At 60.1% G+C, this 13,216-nt stretch overlaps 1 protein-coding gene across 1 annotated transcript in view; it reads right to left on the reverse strand.

Annotated features, from left to right (window-relative positions):
* The window catches only part of PHLDB1 (pleckstrin homology-like domain, family B, member 1), a 42,879-nt gene that overhangs the window by 5,516 nt on the left and 24,147 nt on the right, over positions 1-13,216 (reverse strand). The window contains exons 10-17 of the mRNA XM_004688825.2: positions 11,458-11,613; positions 7,855-7,965; positions 7,623-7,712; positions 4,524-4,664; positions 3,122-3,262; positions 2,895-2,997; positions 1,556-1,850; positions 1,365-1,455 (exon numbers count right to left, since the gene is read on the reverse strand). Of these exons, the coding sequence (XP_004688882.1) occupies positions 1,365-1,455; positions 1,556-1,850; positions 2,895-2,997; positions 3,122-3,262; positions 4,524-4,664; positions 7,623-7,712; positions 7,855-7,965; positions 11,458-11,613 (1,128 nt within the window). The remainder of the gene's footprint in view (positions 1-1,364; positions 1,456-1,555; positions 1,851-2,894; positions 2,998-3,121; positions 3,263-4,523; positions 4,665-7,622; positions 7,713-7,854; positions 7,966-11,457; positions 11,614-13,216) is intronic.

The following is a 13,216-nucleotide window of genomic DNA, read 5'->3' on the forward strand; positions in this document are numbered from 1 at the left end:
CAGATTTGTGGTGGGTGAGAGGATTCACCAGAGACAGAGTGGGGAGCAGAACAGGCAGACTGATGAAGCACACTGCTGAGGGGAGCAGCGGGCAGCTCAGGAGAGGTCTGCCGCGCCATGCGGGGTCAGCTCCCTGGCTAGAGATTGAACTCGTGCTGAGGCGGCTTCTGAGAGCTTGTTTAATGCAGTGCTTTAACCTGGTGCAGCGGCCTTCTGCCACCACCCAGAGATCGGTGACTGACAATCTCTTAAACTCCCTAACCCTCAGCTACACTCTCTAAACTGGGTGCTGATGGACTGTGAAGCTACAACAGAATCTCGAATGCAAAGACCCATCCCTCACTCCAGCAGAAGCAAAGTGCTCGATAAATAAACGGGGCTCTCCTGTGCATCCGAACTTGGAGCAGCTTCTTCTCACAACCAACATAAGCCACTTCCCTAATCACTAGGGTCCTCTGAAACTCCAAATTAGAGACATTTGTCGTTGAACTTCAATTTTTACAGGAAAAAAATGAATTTATGAAAGCCATTATAAAAGGAGTGTTAGTCATTAGAAGAAATCTCTAAATTGAGAGCCTGTGGTGGCCTTCTATGTCTTCACCAACAATATTGACCTCTGTACCTTTAACTCCCACTTGCCGTTTCTCCCTGGCTCGAGACAGCAGAATCCCCCCTCACCATCTGTCCGAGGCCTGGTGGACCTGCCCTTCTTCACGCACACACCACCAAGAGCTGCTCTTCCCTGGTGGCCAGCTGCCGGCTGCTCCCTGGGTCCCCCCTTATCTCAGACCCGGCACTTCCGACCCCCCAGGGCCTCCCCGGGCACAGGCTTCCTCAGCCTGGCTGTGCACAGGCTAAGTGGCCAGCTCCTCTGTGCTGGGCCCAGCTCCAGGCCCACGTGAAGGAAGTGACCTCCTCTGCCCCGCCACGCTCCCAGAGGCCCAGCCAGCACTGCTCCGCTTCAGACACCCACCAAGGGACATCTTCTGTCCCTACCCCGCGGCCCCCAGTTCCTGCCTTTCCTAACCACCCCCAAGAGGAATGACCTGCCACTCAGATGCACAACAATCAAAATGCCTGCGGCGGCCAAAATGCTGGCAGAAGTAAACACACAGCCTGGACGTTCCCCGGCAGGAAATCCAAGGCTGGACAATGGTACCGTGCCTGCTCTTTCCTACAAGCTGTGCGACCTGTAATCTCCCCATGCTCCCCACCCCCACCTGGAGGGACACAGTCTTTCCAGACACTTTGTTCCTCAGGGGAATGATGCCAGGGGAGAGGGGCTTCCCCGAGGTGGGAGCGCGGCCCTGGGCGGGCAGGCGGGTGCAGGGGGCAGTTCCGGGGCCCCGGTCAGCCGGCCTCACCCTGGACTCCATGAGCCGGCTCTTCTCCGCGTGAGCTTCCTTCAGCATCTTCTCCATCTCCTCGATCTTGCCCACGTCCAGGCCGCTAGTACTGGGGGGCGGTGGGGGTGGGGTCAGGCAGGGTGCAGGCGGGAACCGCAGAGGCCTCAGGCAGAGTGGGCCCTGGCGCCGTGGGGTGGGGGGGTCAGTACCCGGACATGTTGTCGGGGGAGCAGGCGGAGTTGGCGCCCGTGGAGATGCTGGTGTCCATGCTGTCCGAGCTCTCCAGGCTCAGGGTGTCGTAGGCATGCTCGCCCTCCTCCCCGCGCGCCCGGGCGGCCGGCAGGTGGTGCAGGATGGAGTGGTGCATGAGGGGGGGGCCGCCCGAGGGGCCTGCCGGGAAGGGGGCCGCCCCGTGCAGGGCATCCCACTGGCACTGGGCCTCGGCTGCTGCTTTCTGCTTCAGCTCAGCCAGTCGCCGCCGCTGCTCCTCGATCACCTGCTGCCCTGTGAGAGGGGCGGTGGTAGTCACAGGGGGCACCCACCCACCTGGGGAGGGCTGGGCAGCATCAGACAGAGGGAAGAGCCAAGCAGGACTGGTGGACACGGGGACCCGCCACCCCACCAGCTTCCCTGAGGCCCCACAGCCCCAGGTTCGGCGGCCCAGCCAAGCCTGCGTGACTGGCCCGGGGAGCCCAGTCTGGCTGCAGCGTGCTGTCTGCACCCCCAGCGCACCCAGGACACAGAGCCGCCCAGGCGGAGCCCTGGCGGCACGATGGCCGGGCTCCACGGCCTGGACAGGTGAGCGGGACGCATGCACCCACCCTGCCCGCTGGGGCTGGGCAGGGAACAGAGGACGAGGGAGTCCCGGAGGTCCGGTGTCCGTGCAGACCCAGCTACAGCGCAGAAGCGGGAGCAACAGCAGCAGGAGGGGCGACCGGGAGCACGGTGGAGGCGGCACAGAACTCAGCTCCGGGCCAGGCCAGCGGAGACCCCGGGCCAGCTCAGCCGGGCGCCTGGGGACACCATGCGGAGGCCGGAGCGGGCAGCGCTGCCTGGCCAGGGCCAGGCCCTCAACGACCTGCGCTCTACCTGCTGGCTCGTCGGTTGGGAGGGGCTCGGCGGGAACCAACTCGACTGGTGTGGTGTGGGGGGCCCCAGGCGGGGGGTGGGGGGAGACACAGAGGGAGGAGAGGAGAGAGAGCACAGACATGGCTTTCAAAACAACCGCAACGTAGTCCAGCACCCAGGACGCTTGGTTCCCAGGCCAGGATCTCGGGGAACGAGGCCGTGAAGCCAACCCCCGCCTCCGGACAGGGCGCCGCTGATGCTTACGTAGGTCGGCAAGCATGTCCCCTACTTCCTGGGCTCTTTGAGAACCACCTCCCCGCCCCCCAGCACCTGGAGACCCTGCCCTTCGTCTTCCAGAACATTCTGAGTGGCTAATCTGAGTTCTTTCTACCCTTCAACTGAAGGTGTGGGCAGGGGTGAGCGCAGCACAGACTACGTGCAGGGCCCTGGGCACAAGGCACCCGCCACACGGCCACTCACCCTTCTGCTGCAGGGCCAGCTGGCGTTTGGTCTCAATGTCCTGCAGCGTGGCTGCCAGGTTGCGCGGAAGGCTGCCTGTGCCATTCTGGGCAAGCAGGGCACTCTGCAGAGAAATGGAGCCCTCAGGCCAGAGCCTCCTCAGGGCCAAGTGAGGCTGGCCTCTCCCGGCGTGGCAGCCTCGAGCCCTCCATCCCACCGCCCAGCCTGTACACACGCCGCCCCCAGACCTTCGGGGAGGGGCTTCGGCCCAAGGTCGCCACGCTGAGCTGGGAGGAGGAGGACGAGGAGCCAGAGGAAGAGGGAAGGGGGCCGCTGCGGGTCCGGGGCAGGGGGCTGGTGGCTTCACCATCCATCTTGGAGCGGTAAACCTGGAGACAGACAGCGCCCGGTGAGCCCCAGGCCTCCCAGTGGCCATCACCCCGTGGTCCCTAGGCTGGCTACGAGCCAAGGCACGGCCTGGCACCAGGCCTCTGTCTCCAGTGACGACGGCACTGGCCTCGGGGCCACCCAACGGCAGGTGCCAGCGACAGCTGCCAACTACTTCCCAGGCCACTCCGCCTGAAGTCCACCCAGCAAGGAGTTGTAAGCTGAGCCAGGCAGGAGTCAGCAGTGTCGGGCAGAGCCGTGCCACAGACCAACTGCAGGCTGGGGTTCCCCCTGGCCCCAGGTCTGCCACTAGCAGCCAGTGTGGCCGGTTGCCATGCACCCCCACTCTGGGCCTTGGCTTCCTCGTCTGTAAAGGGCTGGCGGGAGGCGAGACTGAAAACTGTGGTGTCTGCAGTCAGAACCCTGACCGCCACGGAGGGCCCAGCGCTACCTAGGTGTGTGGCCCTGGAGAGACACCTCACTTCCTGGGCCCTCGTGTCTCATCTGTAAGAGGGGAACAAGCGTGTCCCCAAAGGCCTTGCTGATGAGTAAATGAATCAAAGCATAAACATATCTAGTCAGCCAGGTAGAGGGGCCACACGTCAGGGGACTCCCTCCTCCCACAGAACGTGGGGTTTCAGCTGAGATCGGCGTCATGGCTTAGTCCAGCAGAAAATGTTGAATGCTGGGACCTTCGGCGCTGCAGCCAGTCAGGGGAGTGAGACTTGGGGGAGACTATCCACGTCCCTTTCCCCCAGCCCATGGCCAAACGCTGGCAGCAGGCCCCAGCGGGCCTGTGCCTTCCAAAGCAGCTGCGAGGAGTCGGGAAGGGCCCTTAGGGCCGTCACGTTAAAGTCTCTGTCCCCCTGTGTATGGCCCCAAGGGTCATCTCTAGCCCAGGGGAGCAAAGTGCTACAGGTGTCCCAGGACAGCTGTGACAGACCAACAGTGTGTCAGGCCCCCGACGGAGTGAGAGTTCTGGGGTGGAGCACGGCCAAGGGCGGAGAGGCCAACTGTGCACCCCAGCATGAGGGGAGGGCTTCCACCCTGACCCCTGCTCCAGACCCCTGCAGCGGACAGGCTGGCTTGTCACTCTGAGTGCCAGGATGGCCTGTGTGGAGGTGCTCACTGCCCTCCGGGCTGGGCCGGAGGTTGCCCTGGCTCAGCTGGCCATTTAAGGTGGCACTGTGCCATCGCTGGATCAGCAGGAGGGGCTCAGAGGAGCCCGGTCTGGGCAGGGCAGGGCAGTGAAGAGGGCGTTACCTGCAGCTGGCGGGAAGCTTTGGCAGGCAGAGGCGGGGGAGAGGAGCGAGGGGAGGCTGCAGCCAGGCCAGCCCCCAGCCCGGCCATCAGCTCCTGGTACCACTGCTCTAAGTCTACAGCAGGGAGCAGCAGCTTCTCCATCTGAAGTAGGGCGTGGGGAGAGGCAGGGGGGAGGGAGGGAGGATGAAGGAGAAAAGCCAGGAAATGAGGGATGGAAAAGGGGGAGGAGGAAAAGGAGGATAAAGGGAAGGGAGTTGGAGGAAGGGTAAGAGAAGGCATTGGGACAGGAGGGGAGGGGAGAGAGAGAGAAGAGAGGAGTGCATAAAGGAGAGGAAGAGAAAAACAGTGAGAAAACAGCTGCAGTGAATGTGCTTAAGAGCTGAAGCAAACAGGCCACAGCTCCCAGGCCACAGCTCCCAGGCCACAGCTCCCAGGCCACAGCTCCCAGGCCACAGACCGTGCTACGCCAGCCTTGATGCCAGCCGGCCAGAGCCCACAGGCGCCAAGCAGGCCCCAGGCTGCCAGAGCTGAGAAGCCGGGAGAAAGGGCAAAACGCACACAGACAGAGCCACCAGGCGTGGGCCGGGGGCGGCAGGACACAGAGACCACCCACCTTGGGTGAAGGCGTGACAGCAGCAGCGGAGGGGGGAGAGGGCAGCGCGGGAGGAAGGCAGGTGGTGGGGGCCCGGGCCCGGGCAGCGGCCCACAGAGGCAGGCCCGGCGCCGCCGGGGCAGGTGCGGGCCAGCTGCCCCGCCACGCCTGCAGCTGCTCGAGTGTAACGTACTGGGGGGCGCAGGGCAGAGAAGGGAACACAGAGGTTAACGGGGCTGGAACCCACGGTGGCCCTGCCTCGGGCAGAAGCACAGGGCAGAGGCGGCTGCAGAGCCCGAAAGCCAGTCTCTGGGCGCCTCACCCTCAGCCGGAGCAGAGGCCTGGCCCTCTTTGAGAATTCGGGCTGGAGAAGGCTCAGGGAAGCAGGGCCGACACTCTGGAAACCCCTTATGTCAGCTGCCCTTCTCCCTCACTGCTGAAGACACAGCCTGCTGCCCCACCCCCACCCCCTCCGGACTGAGGAGCAATCTAGGGCATCCACTGAGGCAGGAGGGGGCTCGCTCCGTGGCTGGCACCTCACTGCCGGGCAAGGGCTGGCACGCTGGGGGAAGCGGCAGAAGCACGGGGGTCCGAGCAGGCGCACAGCTGGAGCACCTCTGCCAGGCTCACATACTCCTAGGGGACCCAGTGGGTGGGGAGGGATGGGCAGAGGTCAACAGGCTTCCACCGGGCACGGTCACCCACACTCTGTGCCGCGGGCCGTCCCTCCGTACGGGCTCTGGCCGAGAGCAGCCCACTGTGACTGCGGGCAGCTGTGCAGAGGACGGTGGGCGGGAAAGGACAGGCAGACCCGGTCTGAGCTGCCTGAAGGCCCCTCCCTGGGGGTGCCCCGGGCTAGGGGCAGGCAGAAAAGCCTAGGGTCGTCCAAGAGCCCACCCCAGAAACCGGCTCCCAGAGGACCCTTTGCTCCTACACCTCAGGCATCCCCACTGGGGCACACACATGCAGCATCAAGCAGTCACTCCATCCTCAAGGGCCCGTGAACCTCAGCTGCTGGGACAGGAGCTAGAACAGGATGGGGCAGACACCGTCACAGTAGGGGCAAGCTGGGCTCTGAGAAAGGCCAGAAGCAGAGAGCACCAAAGAAGGCCATGTGGGAAAACAGGGGGGTGCTCCACACAGGCTGGAGCGCTGCGAGCTCACAAACCCCTGGAGCAAGCCTTCTACCTAGACTTTATCTAGGTTTGGGGGCATCCAAAGTGCGCCCTGAGTCAAAGTACAGGACTCAGACTGCACTCTCCAGGGATAGCCGGTACTGGCATTAACTCTAGAGACCTTACTGGGCTCACAGAAAAGGAAAGTGAGCCTGGGGGCTCAGCATGCTGTGAGAACTGATGAACCCCTAGGGGAGCTGCGCAAATTGAGAGTCTAATTTGCATGATCTGCATGACTGCATAATCTGGTCTGTTTTGTATAATCTGCATAACTGCATAATCTGGTCTGTTTTTGCATAATCTGCATAACTGCATGCCCCAATCTGATTTGTGATCTGAATGCCTACATGACTTGGTCTGATTTACATAATCTGCTCTGATTTGCATGTGCTGCGTGACTGCATAATCCGGTCTGATTTGCATGACTGCATGATCTGCCCAGTCGAGGACCAGCAGGATGGCACTCTCACTCAAGCTCTGGCAAAATCCAGCCAAAGGATTACTGCCACATGCCCTCAGCTGGGCTCTTGCAAGAACTGTAGGGAGGGGTCAGCAAGCAGGCAGGCAGGCAGGCGGCAGTGGGCACAGAGCGCAGGCATTCAGCTGTGATTACCTCTTGTTCTTTGGGGCAGAGCTCAGTGGAAGCAGGTGGGGTTAAAGGGACAGAGGAGGCTGCAGGCTGAGAAGACCCTGGAAATGGGCCCAGAGCCGCAGGCCCCAGTCCCAGCTCGGAGGACTTGGAGATGAGCAGTTCAGCCTACAGGAAGGGTAGGCAGTGAGGGGTCCCAACCTTCACACTGGGCTACTGCCTCAACCCAGGCCTAAATTGCTTGCGCAGGGAGGTAGGAGGTAAGGGAAAGAGCTCAACTGGGCCTGTCCTGGTTAGACCTCACACACCAGGCACGGAAACTCAGTACAGAGCAGCTTAGGGTGTCTCAACACCTGCTTCTGAATCAAGACACCAGCGGTAGGTGGAAGCCAAAGGAACTCAAGGAGCAGCACCCCGGGACCCGCTTGGCGAATTGAACCACCAGCCCCGCCCCTTATCAATCCTAAACTATCCTCTTCACCCATGCATCCTGAATCCCCCAGATGTATCTGTCACCCCAAGTGAACCCCTGGTTCAATGACCAGAAAGGTAGTTGAAAAGACGCAACTGATGGCCAGAGAAGGCCCAACCGCAGACCTTAGCCATTCCCACTCAGATCTCTCCAGTTCCGGAAAATGTCCCCACACTCAACCTTGGTCACGGTGTGAAGATACCACATGTTGCATCAGAACCTCTCAGGAGACCGCTTGGGACCGAAGCTGGGACTGGCCCAACCTCCTTACCTCTTTGAGGGTCGATGTGGTCTTCGGGAAGGGCCTGCCCCCTGTGAGTGAGTGATACCTTCTTTCCAACACAGTCAGTCTCTCCTTCTCCTGTTAAGTCCCAAGTGGCAGAATCTCAGAGAGGAGTGGGAGTGACAACAGAGGAGGTGACCACAGGCTAGCAAACCTCTGTCCCGACCTCTGTGCTCACCGCCCACACCCCCCGACTGCACCCCCAGCCCACTGGGGCTACCTTCTGCAGCAGCTGCAGCGAGGCATTCTTGTCCCGGGCCAGGCGCTCTGACTCTTGCACAGCTTGAGCCCGGATCTGTCCAGCCTGGCTATCCAGGACTGCCAGGCGCTCCTGGAGGAGAGGGTAGCTTGTCAGGCTCTGGGTGACAGGGCTGAGCCCAAGGGGAGGCTCAGCTGTCTTTCCTGCCCAGAAACCCTGGGCTTGGGTAAAAGGAATCAACCGGCTTTTCTGCTTGGCCTCAGCTCACCCCTGGAAAACTCCAGCTGCTCTGCTCAGCCTCTTCCCTCAGCCCACGCAGGACCAGTGAGCCCTGTGCTACCAGAACCCCCCACCCCTTCTTTCCCCCCATCCTTTCCTCCAGGTCAACATCCCCAAAGTCCTGTGGACACTGAGCAGTCCTCTACCTGCCACCCCTCCAGGCCATCCCTCCCCACACTGGGCATTTTCACCACCCACTCCACACCGCCACAGAATCTTCCTAAGATGCCCTTTGAGGGTTGTTTTGTTTGCTTGCTTATCTGAATTTTCTAAGCTTCCTGAAGATAATATATATTACTGGGCCTCCCAGGTTACACAAGGGGTAAGTCCCAGCACCATGAAGCTATCGGCAGCCACTGCACTACGAGTTCAATCCCCGGCCAGGGGCTGACCCCCAAGATGCAGCAGATCTCTCCTGTCTCGCCCGCTGCTCCCCTCAGCAGTGTGTTTCAGTAGATTCACCTGTTCTGCCCCCACTCTCTGGTGAATCCTCTCACCCCCCCCACTTCTGGCCTACACCCCAGCTCTTGTATGCATGCATAAATAAATCTCAAATATATATGTATGTATGTGTGTATATGTGTGTATATACACACAAATGTATGTATATACATATACATACATGTATATGTATACATATGTACATGTATATATGTGTGTATACATATACATGTGTATGTATACACATGTATACACATGTATGTATACATGTACACATGTATGTATATGGTGACGTGTCATGTGTTCGGATTATGTGTGTGCGTACATACATGTATGTGCACATACATATATAACCCGAGCATATTACATCCACGCATACATATGTACACACACCTACATATATAACTCAAACAAGTTTTTTAAAATCCACAAGTAAGGTTAGATCACTCTTCATCCCCCAGTTGTTAGTGGTTTATCATTACTCCTAGGATAAGCACAAACTTAGCTGGATTCCAGGGCTCCCACACTGGGCCTCTGCTGCCCAGCGGCCTCCCACCCAAGCCCCCTCGCTCACGGCTGGTACAGACAGCTCCTGCCCGGCGCGAGCGTCCTCACTCTGCACAGCCCAGCAGAGTGCCCTGTCACCACCAAGAGCTCAGGACACCCCCAAGGCCAGACCGAAAGCCATCTGCCTGCCAGCGCTTTTCCTGATCACCACTCCATTTCTCTGCTCCTTCCTTTGTCTCACCACTCTGCTCGCATTATCACTTGTGAATCTGTCTTGTCAGCACCCTCCACCCAGGCTCCTACCCGAGGGCAGTCCTTGCGAGGGTCTTTGTGTCAGGGTCTTTGTGTCGCCACATCCCCAGTGTGAGCACAGTGCCTGGCTCAATGGTCATACACGAAAAGGGAGCCAACAATGAGGAAACAGGGCACTGGCTGGACTGACCCTAAGAGGGCTTCTGAAGAGATGACCTTAAGAGCACTACATTAGAGAGGAAAGAGTGAAAGGGGCAGTTGTCTTTAATCTGGGGTCAGCCCAAGCAAAGGAAAAAGGCCAGGGAGCAGTCCTCACAGTAAGAGCTGCTGTTTAGGGCCTCCCTGGTGGCACAGGGGTTAAAGTCTCAGCGCCACCAAGCTATGGGCAGGGGCAGCCACTGTGCCCTGAGTTTAGTCCCCAGCCAGGGAGCTGACCCACATGGTGCAGCAGGCTTCTCCTTTCTTGCCCCCTCAGCGGTGTATTTCAGTAGATCCGCCTGTTCTGCTCCCCACTCTGTCTCCAGTGAATCCTCTCACCCCCGCCCCCATACCTCTGGCCTACACTGCAGTTCTTATATGCATAAATAAAAATAAATCTTAAAAAAAGTGCTGCTGTTTACTGAGAACCTGTTAGGAGCCAGAAACTGCAAAACACTTTGAATTCGTTATGTCATTTAACTCCCTTACGAAGCAGAGGCCTTTAGGCTCATTTTAGTGATAAGAACTCTGCCATGTTTAGGAACGGAAGTGTCTCAGCTAGTAAGTGGAAGGGCTACATCAGAACCAGATCTGTGGGATTCCAATGCTGTTACTCCGAATCAAAGAGGAACGGACAGGGCACCGGCCACCACAGCAGACATCGGGCATGTGTGGGCCCCGGAAGCCTGGGATGGAAGCTGAGCAAGGCTCATGAGAAGCAAGGAGAAGAATGTCACCGCAGGTCCCAGGGGCTGAGCTCGAGTTTTCTAGGCCTTCTCCCAGCTCCCACAGGGACCGGCCTCAAAGGGACGGCACAGCTGACCTAAGGTTCCCTGCTGCAAAGAGGAAGAGGCTGGAGAAGAGGCAGGTCTGCGCACAGCACAGCGGAGGCCTGGGAGGCCTGAGTTCCAGTTCTGCCTCAGTTTACACGCTGGTAGGTTTTCACATTTATAAAATGGGGGCAAGAACGTGGTCTCGGGTGGTCATCATCAGGACCACACAAAAGTACTAGCTTTCTTCCTTCCCTTCACCGGCCTCATGTCTGCAAGTGGGTACGTCTGTAAGGCAGAGCAGCTCGGGGAGAGAAGCAAGGATCCGAGCGTCAGGGGGAGATGGAGCAGCCCCTCGCTCCCAAATTCAGGGTCGCCCTCAGCCCCCAGCTCACCACCTCCCCCAATCTCGCTGCTGTCGCCTCCCAACTACTCACGCCACCTGCAAGCTGTGCCCACATGCACGTGTCACCGTCACCCAGTGTCAGTCAGGTACGGCCACCTGGGCCGGCCTCCCCGGCATCATCCTAACCCTGGCTGAGGGCACACCTGCTCCCAGCGTTACACACACACACACCTGTCTCATGCCCTGTTCTGGTCTGGCTGGGGTCCAGAGCAGACAACCACAGCTTCTGGCCCTCCAGAGCTGGCCAGACACAGTCCCGTTATTTCGGGGCTAAGCCCAGCCAGCGCTGAGCCAAGGGTAAAACCCAGCTGATGTCCTTGCAAGCACCCGCTGGCTCTAATATCCAGATCTCGGGTCTCTCTGGGCATGTCCCAGGACTTCCGCAGGCAGGGAGCTGTGCAAGGACGGGGAAGCCCCCTCTCCAGCCCTCTCCGGCTCTTTCACTTCCTGCCCAGCCGGCGCCCAGCTCCACAGTGAGCCCAAAGCACAATGCACTGGGAGACTCAGGGGAGTAAGGGCTTCATGGTGTCAGCTGCTGCGTGCTCACTGCTACCTATGCTCATATCCTGTGCTGTCTTCCCTTGCATCATCGTGCTTAATTCTCACATTAGCCCGTGACTGTTGTCATTTTACACTGAGGAAACTGAGGCTCACGACGCCGAACCTCAAGGTTCACCTACGACATCAAGGAGGCTGCCAGTGGGGAGATCGACCCCACACCCTGGCCTGGCCCCCAGCCGGGACTGAGGGACTGAGTCCCCAGGGGCACACCTTCCTCTTGGCGATGCTCCGGAGCAGCTCGGCCTGGCTCCGGAGCAGCCCCTGGCCGGCCAGCTCCCGCTCCTCCTCGGCGCGGCTCTCCTGCTCCAGCTGCTGGAACTCCAGGTCCTCAAAGAGTTTGGTCTCGGTTTCCAGGGCCTCTGCCTCCTTGAATGACAGTGACAGGGAGGATTGGGGGGTGCGCCCACTCGCACCGGGCCTACGAGTCCAGGCCAGAGAGGTGTATTCTGGGGGCTGGACCCTGGGAAACTGGGGGAGGGAGCGGCCCCATCCAACCCCCTTTCCTCTCTCTGCCAGGCTTTGCCCCTCTCCTGGGCATCGCCGCCTGGGGTAGCAAAAGGCAATAACCCCCCCAATCCTTCCCTGTCCCCTCCGAGCCACAGCACCGACCCTGGTGTCCAGCAGGTGCTGCAGGGCCCAGGTGGCCCGTCCCACCGCTCTCCTGTCTTCCTTCCGGGCGGTGGCCCTCGGGCCGGGGAGGGGGGCTGGTAGAACTGACCCTTCTCAGCTGCTCCTGTAACTGTTCCCGCACTGATTCGGGGCAGTTATCGAGCTGCGTCTGGAGCTCGGCGTAGAGCGCCTGGCGGGCGTCCAGGTGCCTCCGTCCCGCGGCCAGCTCCGCCCTCTCCTGGTCGTGGGAGGGGGAGGGGAGGGCGGGCACAGGGGAGAAACAGAACACACACTCCTCAACTCCGGCCCGCAGCGCAGCGGTGCAAGGGGGACAGGGTGCAGGGCGACAGAGGAGTGGGGTGAGGGAGACAGAGCCGGGGTTAAGAGAATGGCCAGGGGAGGAGGGAGGACCGCGGAGGGAGCGGTGTGGGGAGGAGATGAGGGCTGGCCTGGGGATGGGGTCGCACAGCGGGATGCAGGGGCCAGGTAGAAATCTTGGTCTCTTGAGCCCCCTGAATTAGAAATGTTTGGTAGCGCCCAGGAAAGGCCCTCTGTTTTCTCTCCAAAGCAGGTCCCCATGGCAAACAAGAGCCTCTAGCTCCTGCTCCTGCCCCCTCTTCCCGGGGCCCAGAGACCAAAACTTCACCAGGGGTTAGAAGGGAAAGTCTGTGAGGGTTAAACTCGGGACCTGGGCGCTGAGGATGTTAAGGCTACAGCAGTGGGCTCAAGGGACCCCAGCACGCCCCTGGGCCTTCCGCCCTCAGGCCCAGGGTGGGGGTGGGGTGTTGGCACTGCAGGCTGAACTTGAGCAGGATAAGGGTGGCAATTAGTTGGCCGTCGTCATGGTAATGGGAGCCCCAGGAGTGGGTAGAGCGAGGAGGTGGATGGTTCAGTCTGGGGTGAGATGACACCTCGGAGGGCCAGAAAGGGTGTAAGGGGAGGAGCTGGTGAGTCACCCACCGAAGGACTGGCAGAGGAGAAACTATGATTACTGATTCCAAAGTCAGAGTGGGCAGGGGGCTGGGGGCTGGGAGGATGCTCAGCCAACCCTCCCCCATTTCAAGTAACCGGGCCCAGACAGAAGACAAAGTCCAGCCCTCCGGGTAATGAGAAATTAGGTCAGGCAGGTTCCTTCTGAAGGCTAATTCCTGCACCCCCATCCTCCTCCCAGGCCTCCCTCCCCCAAAGGGCACCCACAGCAGGACTCAGCATTTACATTCTGGAAGGCCCAGGGGCAGGAGTAGGAGAGAGGCATAGTCATTTCCACCCCCATTTGGGATGTCTGGGTTTGGGGAGCCCTTTCCACCCCCATTTGGGATGTCTGGGTTTGGGGAGCCCTTTCTACCCCCATTTGGGATGT

This window comes from Condylura cristata, unplaced genomic scaffold (genome assembly GCF_000260355.1).
Source record: "Condylura cristata isolate star-nosed mole 26May11 unplaced genomic scaffold, ConCri1.0 scaffold00025, whole genome shotgun sequence".
Taxonomy (NCBI): Eukaryota; Metazoa; Chordata; class Mammalia; order Eulipotyphla; family Talpidae; genus Condylura; species Condylura cristata.